The sequence below is a fragment of the Varroa destructor genome, unplaced genomic scaffold, assembly GCF_002443255.2.
Source record: "Varroa destructor unplaced genomic scaffold, Vdes_3.0 BEIS01000006.1, whole genome shotgun sequence".
NCBI classification, from domain to species: Eukaryota; Metazoa; Arthropoda; class Arachnida; order Mesostigmata; family Varroidae; genus Varroa; species Varroa destructor.
In genome coordinates, this window is record NW_019211459.1 from 5329795 (window position 1) to 5348719 (window position 18925).

An 18925-nucleotide genomic window follows, 5' to 3' on the forward strand; every position below is an offset into this window, starting at 1 on the left:
CAGGAATAGACTTTGTGTTGTCATTTATTCTCTTTTAAGCTTAAATGTTACACCTTTAGCGTTTCCGTGACGAGTTTGCTGACCGCTAAACGCCACAGCCTCTATTTTTATAATAAAAATACTCTGTAATAAAGCCGCATTCAAATCTGCTACACGAAAATTCCGTCCTTCTTAGAAATAAAAATTAAGCGTGTTTTTCTTGGAAAGCATACAGAAGCTGTAAACATTTGACAACGTTCCAAAAAGTATTTGAAATTTATCGTCTTTTTTTTACTTTTACTCTTTTTGGGTTCGAAATAATTTTAGTAGGAAATCATTGCATCGCTAAGAATCTACAACAAGCTAATTTCCCGCTCATGTAAATTTTCCCGTTTATTTGCTCGTGTTTTTATTTAACGTCTACTTCAATAAAATTATTTAGAATCGGCCTATTTCAATACCGCTCCAATCAATCAGATTATCAATTTTACTAACTGATAATACTTGTGGTATAATTGACTTGTCAAAATGACTAGTTATGTTATGTAGCATCTGACCTTACGTAAGTTAAAAAATCATCGTAGTTAGTTGACTATACGCTTATTTCAATTGTTGCGGTGTGATTATTACTCTTTATATACTTATATTATTATAATTATCCGTACTTGGTATTCATTCTCGGCGTTTGTGGATCGGACTACCTCGATCCGCGGAAGCAACGATCATCTCAAGTTTTCCCCTCTTTTACACATTATCCATTCACAGTCACTTTATCTAGGCGCATATATATACTGTGGCAATATATATATATATATATATATATATACTGTATTTTTGAATTTCAATAGGTTTTGCCTTCCTTGCCGTTCTGTACTTTGTCAATAATAATAATAATGGTCGTCGATGAATCGTCTGCTGATCTTCATGCTTCTGTAACGGTCGTACTCTGATCTGAATAGTGGATTTCTATTATGGCGTTCGTGATATCGCAGTAGGCATCTCGTTCGCATCCATCACTTCAGACTTCGAGATGGAACGAGTAAAAGTTTCGTCCTGCAGCTGAAGCCGTCCTGTATCACCACTTTGGTCGTAGGCGTTGTTTTGCTTCGCTCGTATGTCCTCGTACAGAATCTCTCTTATTTAGCTGAAGCAAACGGAGATCATGAAGTAGACATAATTTTGTGTTTAAATGATCTCTTTTCGATATTTTTCGTTCATCCTGTCTAACTCCCTGTCTCTGTCCTATCCTTTAAGCACCTGCGGCGTGCCGAGCCGACCTGAGGTGCTTACCAATGTTCACGTCTATGTGACTTATATACTTAGTCATATAACCACAACTAATGTTATGATCATTCGATGCGTCTTGTATTTATTGAAACGGTACGTATCTAGTATTTTCAGTCTATTGCAGGCGAAAGGCAACGCCTCGTATCCAATATTCGCTACTGGTACACAATCCGTAGCTTTCAACGATTGAAGCTCAGTTTTGCATTCCCACACGACCACTGACAAGTTACAAATGTTAATCGTAGCGATATGATACGTCAAAATTATTGAAAGAACAAAAAAGATCGGCCGAGTGCATGTAAGTAGTTAAAATAGACTGTGAACCCTTATCCGTTCAATGGCTCCTCATGTTTCTACCAGACAGTTATCACCTGGAGTAGCTGATTCCCATATACTCGTCACTTATCTAGGGACGCACACAGGAAAGCGTCCAGTAGGTAGCAGGCCGGATATCCAACCTTTGACCATCATTACCCTGAGCCACCTATTCTCTGAGGGACGGATCTTGAAGGAATGGCATGGAACCGAATGACCGAGGCCTTACAGCCAACGGAGGGGCTTAAGTCAGCTCTGCTCACCTTTCGTCATCCTGTTGGTCCTATCGCACAATCAACTTGCGATATTCAATATGCTTACTGTTACATTCACAGCGTATGTGAACGCATAGACAAAACACGAGTACACCAGGACCAGTTATATTAGCATTCTTCTTGTTGTAATCTTAGCTTTGCAGCCTTTGCGGGGGGGCTGATTTGCGGCTTGCCTCTACGCAATTCAAGGTGCCATTCTCTCACACTCGTCCTTACAAATAGACGTGTATATATATATATATAAGTGGAAATGATATTACCTTTTTATTTGTATTTGTTACTTAAAGCGTTTTGCTATTCGGCATTTACCACATAGATAATAATCGCTATCAGATCACTGTTATCGATGTCCTCGTTATCGTCGTCGTCTTCTGACCTATCATCACGTCATCCTATTTATTTATTCTGATCGTCGCGTAAAAAATCCCGATCTGTTATAGACACGCTGTTTAATCGACAGCGTCGATTCCCAAGGGGGAATCACTAGGACGTCGTATTGTCACACAGTCTCTTATCGTCTGCCACATTCATTTTCCCTTTCTGCCATCAATTGTTCCTTGTAGCATTTCCTTTTATGCTCAGAAGCGTACGTTACGGACGTGAGATCTACGTATTCGGTAGTTAGCCACCATCATTCATATGCTGTCACGTACATAGTCGCTTGTGGCTCTATTTGACTACTATTCACTTTTTATAAAACGTTCTTCCCCATCTATATATATATATATATATATATATTAAATAATGGCAGTCCACGGCTTACTCATACCGTTCCGAGACTCATCACGTAACTCTCTGTCTTCTTTATTGAAACACAGACAATATACAGTTTTTGCAAGACATCGCCATCTGCTCTGGTGTTGCCGGCACTGCCATAGTATATACTAGTAGTAATAAATGTAGATAACAGGCAAGGTGATTGCTATTCTCTAGACAGAAAAAATAAGCAGATGGCTCAACCGTCAGAAAGCGATGTTCAGCGTTTTTGTAAATACTCTCCATAGTTGCTTCGACTGAGGCGTAATAACTTCACATTGACAGTCGGACCCTGCCCTGGCGAGGAGATGGGTCAGATCGTCGTCAGGCCATAAGCCCAACGGAAACTGTAACTAATTAGTAATTACAAGTCTGGATTGAGGTGTTTTTTTTTTGATACTCCACCCGTTTTAGTCCGTTCGTCTTATAGCCTATGCCGATTGAAAAAAGCTATTAAATTTAATTTTAAACCTGCCTAGACAAACTATTTGTGTAACTATCTTTTCAGGTAGGACATGGACAAGAAAATCACAGTTACCTCCCGTTCCAGAGAATAGTTATCAGTGACCATATTACTAATATGAATAGCCATATTGAAATTTAGTTTGTTCTAAAGCATTGCCCGTGTTATCTATTGCATTATCCTGCAGCGAGGCTGGCGATGGTATCTGCCGACGGGATCATGTCCTCCTATGATACACGTATAGTTCGTATAACGAAACTTCTCACCCGGTCTCGTTTTTTTGATGATTTTATCCATATGATTCACTGAGGTTGTTAATATAGTATTTCTATGCGCCTGTCATCGTTCTGTATTGATGTGGGGTGCGTTGTGATGCCCCCTCTTCTAATTAACAACTGCACAGTGGGTACGGGCGGGCCTTTTTTGCAAACGATAAAAGCTGTTTCTGGTGGCGATATCCGTCCTCATAATGAGCAAGTGCGCATAGTACCTGAGACCATGGTCATAATCAACTGGTCCGAAAATGACCCAATATACATTCCTTGCAGTATGTCATGATCGGTTTATCTCTATCTTTTTTTGTTACTGGGTTACTATTTGGCAACCCAAGCGGTCTCTGCAATTGGCACGAACGTTACCGGCCGCAAATATTTGCACTGCGTGCACTGAATAGTGGCCGATAATGTAATAAAAATAGCATTAATGAATAGTAATAATAATGGCATAGAATGACTGCTGGGTTGGTTGGGATGCCAAAGCAGGCGTCAGCTAGACCTGGGCACTTCTTGAGAAGTGCGCTTCTAAACTACATCTGCTTCGATGCATACAAATAAAACAGTGCGAGTTGGCTAGATAGGGTCCGTCCTAAGGAGGAGTACCGAAGATCTATGCGCATTTTCAAGCTTCGGAAAAAGTTGGCACTACTTGTGGATCATTTTTAAAAACAACATGTCGTTTTCAGCTTGATATATCTACTTAGATCGAAGCTTACACATTGCAATGGCTCGAAGATAGATTCCACTTTAGATCATTGCCGACCGCTGCGAATCGTTCAGATCATATATGCGGGCCTTGGCCTTGCGGCAACAGCAAATCACCTTCCGTTAATACTCGAGATGGCCTCTTTAACTAGCTGGGATTAGATAGCTTGGCTTGACTTGAAGACCATCTCTCTTCTGAGTTCATCCACAGCACTCTCGCTAAATACACCGTCTGACCGCCATCTATCCTGCATAGTTGATACTGCCTGTGTATAGGTTTGAAAAATGAACACTGACCGCGAACCTCAGACCAAAATGGTTCTGGCCTACTTCTGGTCGCGCTTACAATAGCTCTAAGGTTATTTTGCCAGCCTTTCCGTTCTACATGAAAGAAGCACCTTCTGTGAGATCGAAGCACAAATCAGTATCGCATTCTGCAGCGTTTCCCGTACTGAATTTCTAGCGGGAACGTATGAGCGCGACAGCGGCTCTGTCCCACGGAGGAGATGGCTTGATCTTTACTTGTTCTTCTTTATATCGTAGCACCGTACCAAGCTTGTTCATCACTTCTTTTGCAATTTTCCAGCCCGTCTCGGACCGCGCAGAGCTTTCTGTTTTTGACTGATAGACGTTAACGACTCAGAACATTCCTCAGGCTCCCTAAAGTTAGGCGCTATTTTGCCGAAGCGGTTGCCTTCTATTCAATGAATCAGCTTCTCTTTATTGATACCCCTATGATGAAAAGTTGTCCGAAGCGTTCGCGGCCCTTATTGAAAATTCGTGCGGTGTCAACGAATGCCGAGGTTATTAAAAATCCTCTTATCCTCCTGCTTTTACTGGCTGTACATGTCGATGATGATCATTGACCTTGATTGCGAATAATGTAGAGGAAAAAAGAGGGCTTGATAAACCCAAATGGGATATAAGACAAATGGTACGGTTCGTTCATTCAAAATGGTCATTTCTTGGACTGATAAGACTAATCTATAGTACTATACGGCATTTTCCGTCGTTACATTTTCCGGTTACCCTTTTGTGTCGCTTCCTCGTATCGGGTCGACACGCGTCATCGCCGTTGGGCTACCGAATTCGGCCTGGCAATAAGTCGTTGGGATAATAGTAAATATATTTTCTCAGTTTAATGCCACTCAAAATCAATAATGACCTACTCATTCGGAATTTCCTGCACGTTTCTTTTGTGTGCTTCGCCCATTTCTCTATCCACTCAGTTGCTGCACTTTCTCATGTGCTATCATGGCTGCGCAGTCAGACTAGCGTTGGTCTACCTTTTGCTCCGACATCCTTGCCGGATCGTTTTTTGGCGAGTTAACTACCACTTAAAGTAGATCCGTGCTAGATTTCGCGTTGCAGATACATCGGCTGGAGGAGCAGACATTCAATTGCACATTCACCCATTCAGTCACCCATAGATATGACCTGACTGACCCATTTATCGTTTCACACGAACAACTGCCATACAGTCATGGGCGAACGATACATGCCCGGCGTGGACGCCTCCTGCCCGCCGAAAACGTAAAGACACAGCTGCCAATTGTGTACATCAGGTCTCGAGTGTTGCAGCTGTCGCTTCGGCCCGGGCAGATAACATCCTTCGTCCCCACCGGCCTGTTGATTCGTGGAGGAGTTTCGCGAATGTTTATGCTGCTGTAACTGTAACTGATGCTTCTTGTGGACTTGCGGGGCGCACTGGTCCTGCTGGCTATTGCTGCAGGAAGTTCCTGTCTCGGTCGACGCGTCACTTGCGTCACTGTCAGCCTCCACCTCCTCATCGTCGTTGTGGAGACTCCACGATTCGGACGAGATGCGAATGGGCGAGCCATGCACAGATTCTTCAGCAATTGCATGAATTGCCAAAGCCCGTGAGGGCAGAGCCCTGAGGCGGGTCTCCCGAATCAGTGTACCACCGCCTACGCTCCCAGCCCCGGCACTGCCACACCCTTCATTCGGCCCAGTCCCACGGAGAAGAACTCGTTTTGATGCGCGATCCCAGCTCTTGGCGCGCTCTTTAAGCTCCGCGATAGCCGGTGCCGCTGCGTTTGACAGCGCCGAGAATGTTGTCAACTCGAGACCATCCTTAGCATTATCGATGGGTGTCTCCTTAGGGTGATCATTTCCGAGCAGCAAACTAGCGAAAGTGTTCTTCGGAGGACTGGTCCGCCCGCTAGGTTGCAAGAAGACTGCAATGTCTCTCTGGAAGTCTGGATCATCTTCAACAAACGAGTAGTACCCAGAACAATGGGATACGCTATGCGGCATCCGAGATCGGCCTGCAGAAACAGAAACACAGAGGGAAAAGCAGAGAATAAATGTAATTTATCGATCGATTTTTTATGGTGAATATTCTGGCGCTGCTCAAACGATTAGGAGATTAAACGGAACTAGCGTTAACTTAACATGTAGATAATACCGCAAAGAATTTGTAAAAAAGATTAAATGTTAAAAAAAAACGAGTCTTTGCCAGGTTGCCGAGAACATTCATATCTAGAAGTTCGAATTTAATTTGCAGAGACACTTTACGAATAATCCATGGTATACGCGGACTGCTTTAGAAACTGAAGTGAGATGGGTCTATTAAATAAGGCATAAAAAGAATGAAGCAGTATAGGATCGGGTACAATACATTCAGTAATAGTATTAGGGTACTTCGCCAGTCGGGGGAAAATGATTTCCACACCTCAGGAAATATGCAGTCCGTGATAGCGGACCCTCCTATCCCTTTCGTTTTAATTGGTGTTTATCATCGAGCGTCTGCTAAACGTGCGTTTTATACGATCAGGTTCGTGACGCACCTTGACTAACGGCCATATTGTTCAATTCGGAAAGTGTTGAGAACGAGGTAAAGCGACTTGAAAAACGAATTCTTTCCAGTTCGTTGGCGGTGCTTCGTGACAGTGGTGTGGTGTTCTTCCGAAGTTCGACGAGAAGGTCTTCACGACGGCGATTACCACGCGCTTCGCCGTCCCCACCTTCTCCGGTGTCCGTATCTGATGAGTCAAGGTCTGAGATGTGCGTCAAAGGTCCGTACTGCGTGGTTTGGACAGTGTTCGAAAATCCACGAAGATCAGCTTCGCCCTGATCACCGGGATCACTATTCTCTGTACCCTCGTATGTACACAAGGCTGCAAGACCCTGAACCCGGAAAGGAGCTGATTTCGAGTCTCCCCCATCAACCGTCTTTTTCAATTCTCCGTTCTCCGCTGGTAGCGAACAATGACATGAGGCTGTCGAACAGAATCCCGCTTGGTGAAGAATGTCCTCCTGTAGTCTGTCCATGGCCAAGGTGTCATCTTTGCGATGCGCAAAACTCATACTTTTTGACGCATGCATTCGTCGTGAAGGTCGCGAATTAGCGGGCGGTGGCGAAAGTCGCAGAGGTAATGCCTATAAAAATCAAAAACAACACAAACAAATCCTAGGGTTGTCCGTTTCGAAGTTATACATTATTTTCGGATTCTGTAACAGGATAGTTTAATTCATGTTATACGGCTGACGGCTTAAAACAGCTGTGCCTATGGCTTTGAAGATTCGCTTTACGGAAGAAAAATCTACAGACGCATTCGAGTACATTAATTATCACCTACCGCGGCTACAGCATACCTCTTGGCGTTGCTGGAACACTTCGATCTGATGTGAAGGCGCGATAATTTCGCTGAACGGCCTAGTTTTCTGATCACTCGTCAAGCCCCCGCGGAAGTGTCCGCCGTTGCGCATATGCACAGGGGTGTTGCTTTCACTCTCCGATTCGAGAACGGCGTCAGAGCTGTGGCTTTTAGATATCTCGTGTCGGCATACTCCATTTGAGTCACAAATATGATGTTTTGAGTGATGTTTGTGCGGCAGTTGGGGAGTGTTATGTCGAGACTCTTCAAGGAGGCGTTCGAGCTCTTCCCGTTGTCGACCCATCGCTGTGATGTGGTAGTTTCCAGAGGAGATGCTGCGTACCAGTCGTGAGGTCGATAAGCGTTGCTTGAGACTTCTGTCGGACAAATTACAGGCCATGACAATTACCTGAACATGACTGGTTGGAAAACAATACTAACAGCAGTTCGATCTATTTGCTATAATCAAAATAGACACAAAGCTATTTCGTGGAAAAAAGGCATATTTATAATGTACCTCCAGTATCTGTACGTGGGCCTATAACGTGTTCATAGATTTTTTACGCTTCAGTAATTTTTACCGGATTTCAAGCATGCGGTTCATAATTGAATATATTTCATTATCAGATAGCATATTAATTAAGCACCTATAATCAGACGAATGTAGTACAAAAAATGCTAGACTCAGAGCATGCTCAGACAAAGTGGTGTTATTGGCCTTCACCTGCAAGCAAAACGTGCAATCAACGATAGCCGAATCAATTATAGCTCCCAATCAGTTACGTACTTCGAGCCCTGATTCGAGTTGTTGTAAGCAGTCAAATAAGCTTTCACGGCATCAAAATGGTCGTTTCCATCTTCGTCGTCGGAAGTCGCATTTGGTACCGCTGAACAGCTTATCAGACCGAGCCGCGTCATAGGGTGAACCTTAAAGCTGCCGCCGCGACCCCTTTCTCCAAAAGTCATCTGTGGAACCAAGGCATACCTGTTAGTTTTCTACCAAAGAAAAAACAAAGGAAGGTAACTAAGTGGGTAACGTGTTAATTCTGGGGGTTCGACTTCGCGCATAGCCACAATCCATTTCGGGGTAAAAGCAGAACGCGTGACGGCGGGGCCACACGTAAAGCTCGAAATGTAGAGAGACTCAGTAATTTCGAATACTTGTGAACAAAGTGTGCATGTCAATGACAGGACAAAGGCTATGTTTACCTAATTAACGATGTATTGAAATGTTAGATTAGGCATGCGCCTCCAACGAAAACCCAAAACAATATACACACGAATGTGCGTATTAGTTTATGAACGAAGCTAAACTAATAATGTATACCATCGACTGAGATTTAGGTGGTAGACGGGCCACTTTCGAACCAGGAGCTGGTGCCGTGTCTAACACCTGAAAACTCATATTCATTTTGACATCGGTTATTGGGATAGTTTCGATTAGACAGTAAATTAGAAACGATTTGTAAAAGAAGCGGAGGCAAATTGACTCGAAAATGCCCTCCGCTCTTTTACATGGTAGTGCAATAACTCATCACGAAAAAATACCAACAAGCGTCCATGCAATCGGCACAGTCTGTACTTCAACAGTCAACTTTTACACAAGTAAAAACTAATCACCACATATACCTTATCGGCCCACTTATGTAGTTGCGGATTCGCTAGTGCCACATGTCGACATCGGGGGTTTGGGAGGACTCCCTCTGCTTGAATCTTGTCCCATGTGTCCGTTGCTGAAATGAGTTGAGATATACCATAAACAGCAAGCTTAGTGTAGTAGAATCGAATTCAGTAGGATGTGAATGCTCAGTAAACATAAATTGTAGCGCGTATAGCTTGTGAAGAGCCGATGTGCTTCTGAAACTATATATTATACGGTATTATCGAGTTTTGGAAAGTCCCAGCCATACTTACCAAAATGGTAACGCCAAAGGTCGTTACTGGGCTTTCCGGATTTCTCTCCGCCGAAGATCCACATGCACTGATTGGCAAATACAGCCGCGTGACTGTGCAATTCTTTTGGGCCGGCCCCTTTTAGCATCTTCACGCGGCTCCAATGCTGGTTAACTGGAGCAGGAAGAATCACGTTCCAAAAGGTTTGTTTATTAACGTATTGCTTCGTATCTTATGTTTATACGTAGTAAACGCAGAGCATTGCAGTCTGTCTAATCTAGAAATAACTGAATTTTGTTTACCTATAACACTTGAGTTGAGAAAATATGTCCATACCAAAATCATATCTCCAAAAATCGCATCGTTCACGAAGATCCGTCATGCCTCCGTACACCCACATCGCTCCATCGTGAACCACTGCCGAGTGGCTATGCCGACCTGGGGGCACTTCCCCACAAGAGCCTTTAACTTTTGACGAAACTAGCTGCCACGTTTCGGTATCTAAACAACAAATAAGGACAAGTTGCGCCAGTTGTCCATTGCGAACCTCAAAGCTTTATAATTATTAATGTTGACTCCTTTAAAAAATGTATACCGAGTAATTTTCGTACCGAAATGGAAACTCCAGAGTTCAGACGAGGATCCTTTAAGGTCTTGATAGCCTCCATAGAGATGCATGGCTCCATTATAGACCACTGTTGAGTGACCTCGACGGCCAGACGGTTGGGGACCTTGAACTACATGCTTCCGCCATACACCGGTTACTAGAAAGATCGCGCCAGCACTCGACAATGTTAAAAGCAATCAAGTTATAATATTTCCTTTCTTCAAACAACGTGTTTTCGTTTGGCCTACCTTTTACGTAGTACGACTGTACGCAGCCTGAAACAGCAATAGGAGTTTTTAAGAATATCCGACTTATCCGACTTTTCGTATTTAATTAATATGAATTTCTTCACAATCGATCAGTCTTTATCAGTCCAAATTAGACAAATGATTTATTTCAATGTTACAAAAATAGAAAATATGTACTTTCGTTCGAGACAAGCACGAGCAGCGGCCAAGCTGTGTTACACTACAGTGCTACCGAGGTAACATCGTTAATAAAAAACGTGTACTGAGACGTTTCAGGACATACGCAACGTAAAATGTTGACAATAACTTAATCTCGGAGAGAAAGAAGATGCTCATTTAGAAATTTATCTTAATAATCTTTTCAACTAGCCAACTTTCTAGATAACGTAATCATCTGCCTGGAAGACCTTGTTGTTGCCGCCGCTACTTTTTTTTTTATAACACTCAACTACTTACATATATCGAATACCCAAAGCGGGGTCTCGCCGGTGGAAGCGAAGCCGATTTCCCCTCCAAAAACATATAATTTACTCTTCCATGACACAACGGTATGTTCCTGAAGTGATGGGGGAGCTGTGCCCCCTTGAGATTCAACTTCGTCCCATTGATTTTTTACTGCGAAATAATATAAAAAATCATAATATATAAACACATAGTTATTGAACTGTGAATTGCATATTACTGCGTTTTTAGATTAGTTTAGTTATCCTTATATATAATGTATCGAGAGGGTAGCTAATTAATTAAATGATCAGGCTATTAGAGTACCTGTTTTTAATCTAGCAATGCATAACTTCTTCAAAATTACTATAAAATTTACTTTGTTATCTCAACTTGCTACATAGTGCTGTTGGACACTGACCAAACACCGGCGGTTTGGTTTACGGGAAAACCTTGCTGCCACCTTCGTTTGCGTATCGTTATTCAATTAACTTATTCCACGGACCAAAATCCTATTATTGGGTTTTCATGTTCTCTGGGTTTGGGGTGCGGAACCTTGAGATCGAAAGTTAGCTTTAATGCGCACCACCTGGGGCTGGGCTGTCCGCTAGCGGGTTATCGATATAGGATGCTCTGTGATTCTAGTACTTCTTTCGCAAGCTATTGAACTGAATCTATTCGTTTGGCTAATGGTTACGAATCATCACAGCCTTAGTGGCAGGTGAGGACGAAGAAGCCGTAAATAGCAATACTTTTTGTGTTACCCAGCTGGAGTCGGTCGGTGAGATTTTCCTCTTGGATACTGTATCACACAAAGGAAACAACTCTGGGATTTGCTTGGTCGGGGCAAACTGAGGGGATTGTTCTAATCGACCCTTCAACTACACCCGTGAGTATCGGTTAACGATAGAGTACGATACCCGAATAGGATCAGCGCATCCTTTCTGAGAGGAGCTAAGCCTGCTTTTGGACAATGTTATGTTTAACAATGGCTCCAAACGTACAAGCTTGTCTAAAAAAGAAAAAAAAAATTTTATATATATATATATAATAGAGATAGCCTCATCTAGGATTTTTTTTTGCTTATATTGGCTCTTGCCTATCCGTTGTTCTTAGTTACAATGAAATTTTGTAACTGGGTCTGCGAGTAATTCGAAGAGAATTGTATACGCAAGCAGTTTTGGTTGACGTCTGATACTATACGTACGATCTACAGAAGTGTCTGTCGTACTCTGTATAGGACTCCTGCATGTCATAGTATAAGAGGAAGCAATGACAGTAATATAATGAAATAACAATTAATAGCATGCTTTGAATTGAATGATACGGGCAAATGTACTAGTTCTGACGACTAACCAGGGTCAAATCGCCACAGGTCCTTCATAGGCAGATTGGCGCTCTTTCCTCCAAGCATATAGAAAAACCCATCTTGTCCTACACACATGGCGTGCTTGCTTCTGCTGGTCGGAACAGCGTGCTTTGCGCCGGGTTCTCCAGCCGCTCCCAGCTGCACTACAGACCACATCTCCAGCAGCGACTGAATCTCCACGACCTTCCACAGTTATCCTAGTCGTCAATCGTCTCCTACCACAATGTCCAGCCTGTGATGATGAACTCGCTAAGGCCACACGGCCTCCGCTTACGCGTGGTCTCCCAACGGGCAGAAAAGCCACGATCAAACTATAAATAAAAACAACAAGATGTCAGAAGTATTTGTGAAAATGTGTACGGCACACGTAAATGTGTTTTAATGAGCACTTAATAGACTAGCTAATAGTTATCGAAACCTTTCATTGGTGCGTGGATTTTTTTTCAGTTACTACTTTATGCAGTGACCTCTCGTCTATTAGTTATAAATTTATTCTGCGAGATGTTTCAGGCCAACAGAAGTTTTTGTTCTATGATATTATCGCATTTCGAGCCTGGTCGGATCTACGACATTTCATGTCATGGCGCTCGCAGAGTCCAACTACCATTGCTTATCTTATCTAACAACAAAGAACAGTTGAACTGATTGTATTATCAGTGGTGCAACGCGTTTATGTACATTATTTATTCAAAAACAATACCACATCCTATTTGCAAAAAAATAACCTTCTACAAGGTCCAGCAGTACGTGAGCTCTTCGCCCGTCGCTGCTGTTGCCCCGTGTTTAAAATTGAAGTTACCGATTATCGTTCTGACCCGCCCAGCGTCTAGGGAACCTCCATACATAATAGTCTTGCTTTTATTCTGGATAGGAGAACACCAGATACTTGCTACGGGAGTAGACGCAGCAATCAGGTAATTGATGTTTATGACATATTGTTGGCTGCTATTAGAAAGCGCATTGATCGCATTTGCACTAAGGGCAAATATATAAAGATAGTGGAAGGTACCTCCATGTACAGGCTTAGGTCACCTTCGACTCAAGAACTCAGCGTTGTGATGATTTTTCCTTCATCTTCATGGTTCATCTTCATGAGCTGTTTTAGACAGTACATCTTCTACTGTCGTCATTCGCTGGTTAGTACGGTAAAAAAAATAGCGGAGGAAATCTATAGCTCGGGATTATCATTAATTATGTTTGAGGATGCCTCTAAGTGCATTTCAATGGCTTATCCCGCTTATGATAATACATATGTTTGTTCACGGTAGCAAGCGACATCTTTATCAACGCCGAGAACTCGAAGTAAGGGTATACTTGAGCCAAATTACCATACGACACATTTTTATTGTCGATATAACTCACGAACTACTGCAACTTAAAATAAACTGAAGGTCTGCTTTAAAAATGAAGGTCACCTTTTTTCTGCTTCGGGTCTATAACAAGCACGACATCGACGGGCACAAATGATGATAGTTGTGCTCCTCCAACAAAGGGTTCAAGCTTCTCGGGTCCTTGTTGAAATTATTTCTAACACTGCTCGAAAACATACTCAACCGGCTAATCTTTCCGCAAAGAAAAGCAAAAAATTCGTATTGAAAATCTACGCTTCGTTCTCGTATTTCGTTATATTTTCGTGTAGTACTTCCTTCCGTATCTTAAGGGCTATAGACTACTACTAACGAACGTTTTGTTGCTCCGCTTAGTCTGTCTGTAATTTTGTATTAGCGTAAACCTAGAACCTCTAGCCGATGAAAGCAGGCAGCGAGGCGATAACGGTGTGCTTCGAAAAATATCGGCGAAACCAACATTGCATATTGTTATATACCTTTCGCCATTTCAATATCATCTGCTAGTAAATACTGATTCAAGTCTTCTCAGTTTTAATACGTCCATTACTCGTTTACTATCAGCAGCTAATGGCTGCGGTTGTCTACCTTATGTTGGGCAGGCGTAGCTACGGAACAGTGCCGCAAGTGGCCCAGTAACGGCCCAATGGATCGTAAGACGCTTTGCCAAGATTAGGGTACGAGAAACAGTAAGCATTTTTCTGGTCTTTTCATTAACTGCGCTCGTCATAGCAAACAAGTTTAAATGTTACAAAGCCCAAAATATATGGGATCAAAATATTATGGAAAAATAGAGGGAATCAATAGAGAAAAGAAGTGTACGGAATCAACAATTTCCAGGTGCAAACGCGAGAGTGCTTTCATTATATGTTGCCAAACGTCCAGCTCGGCATTAACAGTCGACAAGAATCAATGAAGTCCAATGACATTCGTAGGGTTTAACTAGAAAGGTCTAACGTGCACGATAGAAGGTATGGAATCCACTGAGAAACGTGCCTCGATGGCTAGCCGTTAGCGTGCCTACTAATGATAACGTCTGGCGAAAGAGGTCAACAATTTGCTAGGTGATACAAAGGCCCACCGCGTTATAGATTGAATATAAATAGGCCTAACAGCATTCTGAGTTATGATTCATGTGACGAATACCCAGTTCTGCCTTAAAATATACGTACACTTAGAGATAAGAATTGCTGGTAAAGGATAACGGGTGGAAGTTGTTGGTCGTCTCAATAATTCTCCATAACTCCTCGTCCTTTGCTACCGATTGATGTAAATATGACCAAAATGACCGCTTAATAGGGGAACACTTTACACAAGGTTCTACGATATAAAAAGGATATAGCAGCCATTAAATAGGCTATTTAAAAACAGCGATATTAATTCGCAGTTTTATATACCAATTTTTTTGACATATTTGATTTTTGGAACGCGGAAAAGGCGCACTCTTTCCCTGAAGTCTAGACCTGAGGCACGTAGAGGCTGCTGAGATATATGAAAGTCTCATACTATCCTAGACAATTCAACCGATCGTCGTATATTGAAATACCCATGGTCCTACAACGTTCTATAGTAATAAACGTGCATACTTTTCTAGCTGTATCTCAGGAACTACCTAAAGTAATATAATAACCTATATTATACCGTATTCAAACTAAAAGCTTTAGTAAGAAGCAGCGTTTATGTCTCTAGATGATGTCTTCTGGGCAGATGGTATCATTATAGCTCTGTAAACTATTCATACTGGAGTACAGATGTAGGGTTATCGGTAGCACAACTTCCTATCCAGTTAGATACGCACAAATAAAAGTTGACTCCTCAGCCATATTGTTAACGAATACTTACACTTCAAGTATAATCATAATAATAATAATAATAACATCCGAGTTAAGCTTTAGCCAACAAATTAAATAAATTTCATGTATTTTTACCCATATGTACCGTCCAGCTAACTTTGTGCCCTTCTAAACAATTCATTGTGAAAACGTTGTAAAGACAAATAATTGGGCGTGCTCCATTTTCGAACTTATGCTTTGTTTACGTTTGTCGTCAAGCGACGCTGAAAACTATCGGTTAAAATGGAAGGCTGCTTAACAGATTCTGTTTCGCCATTGGCGAGTTTCAGTTCCCGCTCGTACTGGCAGTCGACAACGACAAACGACAGTTGTCGATAGCTTTTGTTCGCTCATGTACTTTTTCTTTGTAGGCGTATAGTGGTAGTAGCAGCGACTCGTGGCAAGCAAGACCCTTGTGCACTCCTCCAGTGTGGTCAATAACAGCTATAGCCAACAACAGACGCCGCATATTGTGACGCTGCCGTTTCCAACTCCGGGTCGCTCAGTAACAACGCCGTCATTGCATCGCCACGATGGTGGGCAAATTTTACGGGGGCAAGCACATGCTAGGGTATTTATCTGAGACAACAAAAGTTACAGCAGATTCTAGCGCTTAAATGACGAATGCTATAGTTGCTAAACAGAGCCTGACTGTTTCAAATGTTTCCTTCCTTCCGTTAACGATAGACCGTGCTAGACCATCGCTGGCGTCACGCTGACATGGCCGCTGACTGACTATGTGCGCAACGATAAGCATCTACGACTTGCGTGTCGATCCGAAGTCCCATAATGCGTTTGGCTGACTGTCTGCGTACGTCTATGATCAGATGATCTGAATTTGTTCGAGTACGAGTTATTACGAAGGCAGATGACACAATCGTTACTGTTGATTAGTATTACAACATTTAACTGAAGTTCTCCGCGTATATTATCGTTGGAGGGTTATGCGGACGATGAACGCTATGTACTATTGTATTGGTCATTCGATAACTATATACTGACCAAAACATGGAAGCAGAATGGGAAAATTAAGTGATTTTTCCTTAAATCCGATTGGAATGAAATCATACAGAAACTGAATTATAGCGACGAGACGGTGAGCTTATACCTAATCAATATGCCACCAGTCTATTTTATAAAGCCATTTGTAGATGGTTCTGACTGTAACTACACTATCGCATTATTCATTGGAGAGTTACCTTGCGAATCCTCTTGTCTTTTTGATAATTGTCCTCACAGTAAGTAAGAAGCTACAATATAAACGCATCCACGCGCCAGAGATTATTGTTAAGCGACCGCCACAGCCGTCTTTGTTGATGTCCCTTCTGCATAGGATTCGATGAGCCCGTCAGGCTGGCCTTGCGTAGCGACCGTCTCCTTTGACTCGTTTCGTTGGCGCTATGAATGGCTTGCCGAATCAGGCCGATGAGGACCGTCTCGCAAGCGGCAATCAATTCTCGGATCACTTTGCTTTAAATGCACGTCGATTTTTGCCCTTCGGCGTTCTGTTACCGACCATAAACACATCGTAATAGTTGAGGAATTGCCATTGTTACGGCTGCCGCTTTTTATAACAGTTTGCCGCGGGAAGCTCAGATACGAATTTCTTTACGTCGCCTATTCGACGTTCGGAGGGTGACGTTTTTGGCGCGTGTTGCGAGTGACTGCTATTCTACTTGTAGTAAATTTTGACATAACCCAACGGGCATACAGAGTGAATGGTTTCCATTACTTTGTTTGTTTATGGATACACCTTGAGGCAGACGCTTCTCTAGCTCATAGTTGATTGACTAGTAAAATTGCTTCAAATGGCCTAAAAAAACAGGCCACTCGGTGTAATCAACGTCAAAACGAGCGCTAGACTTTCGTCCTGAGTCTGGCGTCGCTTGACTTAACGCGTCCACCGTTTCAATGCTCTCAAGGCAAAACTGAACTGTCCGCTATTGTATGCATTGACATCGAGTTTGACACGTCACGGGGGTATATAGCTTATAAGTGCACTCCACCTGCAAAGGACTGTTCCTCCGATGTGTTTGCCGTCAGCGGCACCTTCTCTGGGACGATCGCCATTTCGGACTCACTTTACGGCCGATCGCAGTAAAATCAGACTTAGTAGCACAGCATGGACGGTTAATAATTGTAAAAATAGTTCAAAGACTCTTCCGCTGGTTCTCCTTGATGGCAGCGTTGCGGTATTGGCTTGCTTATCTAGTGACTTTCAATGCTTTAACAGGAAGCCACTGAGTTCAATAGACTCAGTCACTCTGCCATTTTAACTCACATTCGCACATACACGACGTCCAACTTAGCTGCTTTGCAAGCAGTTCGCAACTTGTCTGTCGCCATTAGCAGCGGAGGAATAGCGACTGCGAGTCTGTCCTACTACTGAAAGGTGCGTTTCCGTTCCGATGGCTACTGCTCCCCTCGACTGAATTTGCTGCCGCTGCTGGTGTTGTAGTCGTCGTGATGCTGGTAAGTACTGGGGGACATTCTTGTCTGCTGTCCAACAACTGGGAGCTGTATACAGTCGACAGGGAGTCGAGCGGGACTTAAGAGAACGAGAGGGCGGCTCCGAGCTGAAACATCGTGCTACGGGTTAGAAACGAGAGATGGTGTACGCGCGTCATGGGCCAAGAAGACTGGCGGCCAGCGGTCGGCGTTCCGAAAGGAAGTTAGGGCAGTAGCAGAGGCACCCCCATCCGTAGTAGCTGCTTTTTGGCTGCAGGAGCACGCGTAGAGGAGGTATTGCTATAGGTCGGGCGTTGGGGTTCGGGGTAGGTGGTGTTGGGGTGTTGGTGAATGGTGAGTCAGTCACTGTCAGAGCGGAGAGCTTCAGCATAGACCCTAGTTCAGAGCTGGCAGAGGGAACTGGGAGAGTGCAGCTGATACTGGCGCTGCCGGTATCGCAGTCGGAGTCCGAACCAGCACTTCGAGTTTGAGTTCGCATCGATCAGCCAAAAAAAAATAAATGAGGGAAGGAAACAGGCGCAAGCGAGGTTGGTACTGGATGGAAAGACGACGCCCGACAACCGCGCAGTTCAAATTTGTGCAGCACCTTTCGAAATGGCTTTTTATGACGTGCCTATACCTGAAGACAAAGCAAGTAAATCATGCCAGTTAGCTATTTTAATTATTCGATTTCTTATTTTTTTATTGGAAAAGATACTTTCGATCAGAGTAGCCTAACCGTTTTCAATAGCCTTGCGTTGCAATTATAGGTCTGTTTTTGTTGTCTTCGATAGTGTGGCAGGTTCACCAAAATATGTGCTTGCTTCTACCGCGTCAGGAACCTATTGTACATAAAAAGAACGAGTTTTTTTTCATCTATATAGGGAACCATGACAAGACCAAATAATTTTTTACTAGTCTGCTTTCTAGTAATCCTCATGCTGTAATCGGGATTATCTTAAAGCTCTAGCTGCTGAACCGTTCGTAGTGCGAACGTTTTCCACCGTAATAAAAACTTTTCAAAAATCTTTAGGAGCTAATAAGTTACTCGGATGATATTTTCCTA

General features: G+C 43.0%; 1 protein-coding gene across 2 annotated transcripts; it reads right to left on the bottom strand.

Annotated features, from left to right (window-relative positions):
* Positions 1 to 6: 6 nt before the first annotated feature.
* LOC111252660 (uncharacterized) lies at positions 7 to 18352 on the bottom strand. Of its 2 annotated transcripts, XM_022810908.2 has the most exons (12): positions 16611 to 18352; positions 12221 to 12544; positions 10880 to 11038; positions 10180 to 10332; positions 9905 to 10069; positions 9590 to 9742; positions 9305 to 9408; positions 9003 to 9068; positions 8463 to 8641; positions 7674 to 8052; positions 6866 to 7457; positions 7 to 6343 (listed from the first exon to the last, which is right to left on the bottom strand). In XM_022810908.2, exons 2-12 carry the CDS (start codon positions 12387 to 12389, stop codon positions 5514 to 5516), a joined length of 2949 nt encoding a protein of 982 aa, XP_022666643.1. In that variant the 5' UTR covers positions 12390 to 12544; positions 16611 to 18352; the 3' UTR covers positions 7 to 5513. The 2 variants fall into 2 exon arrangements, with proteins under 2 accessions (XP_022666643.1, XP_086848524.1); XM_086992398.1 differs by lacking the exons at positions 12221 to 12544; positions 16611 to 18352 and having other exon boundaries at positions 10180 to 10450; positions 10880 to 11001.
* Between the last annotated feature and the right edge of the window lie 573 nt (positions 18353 to 18925).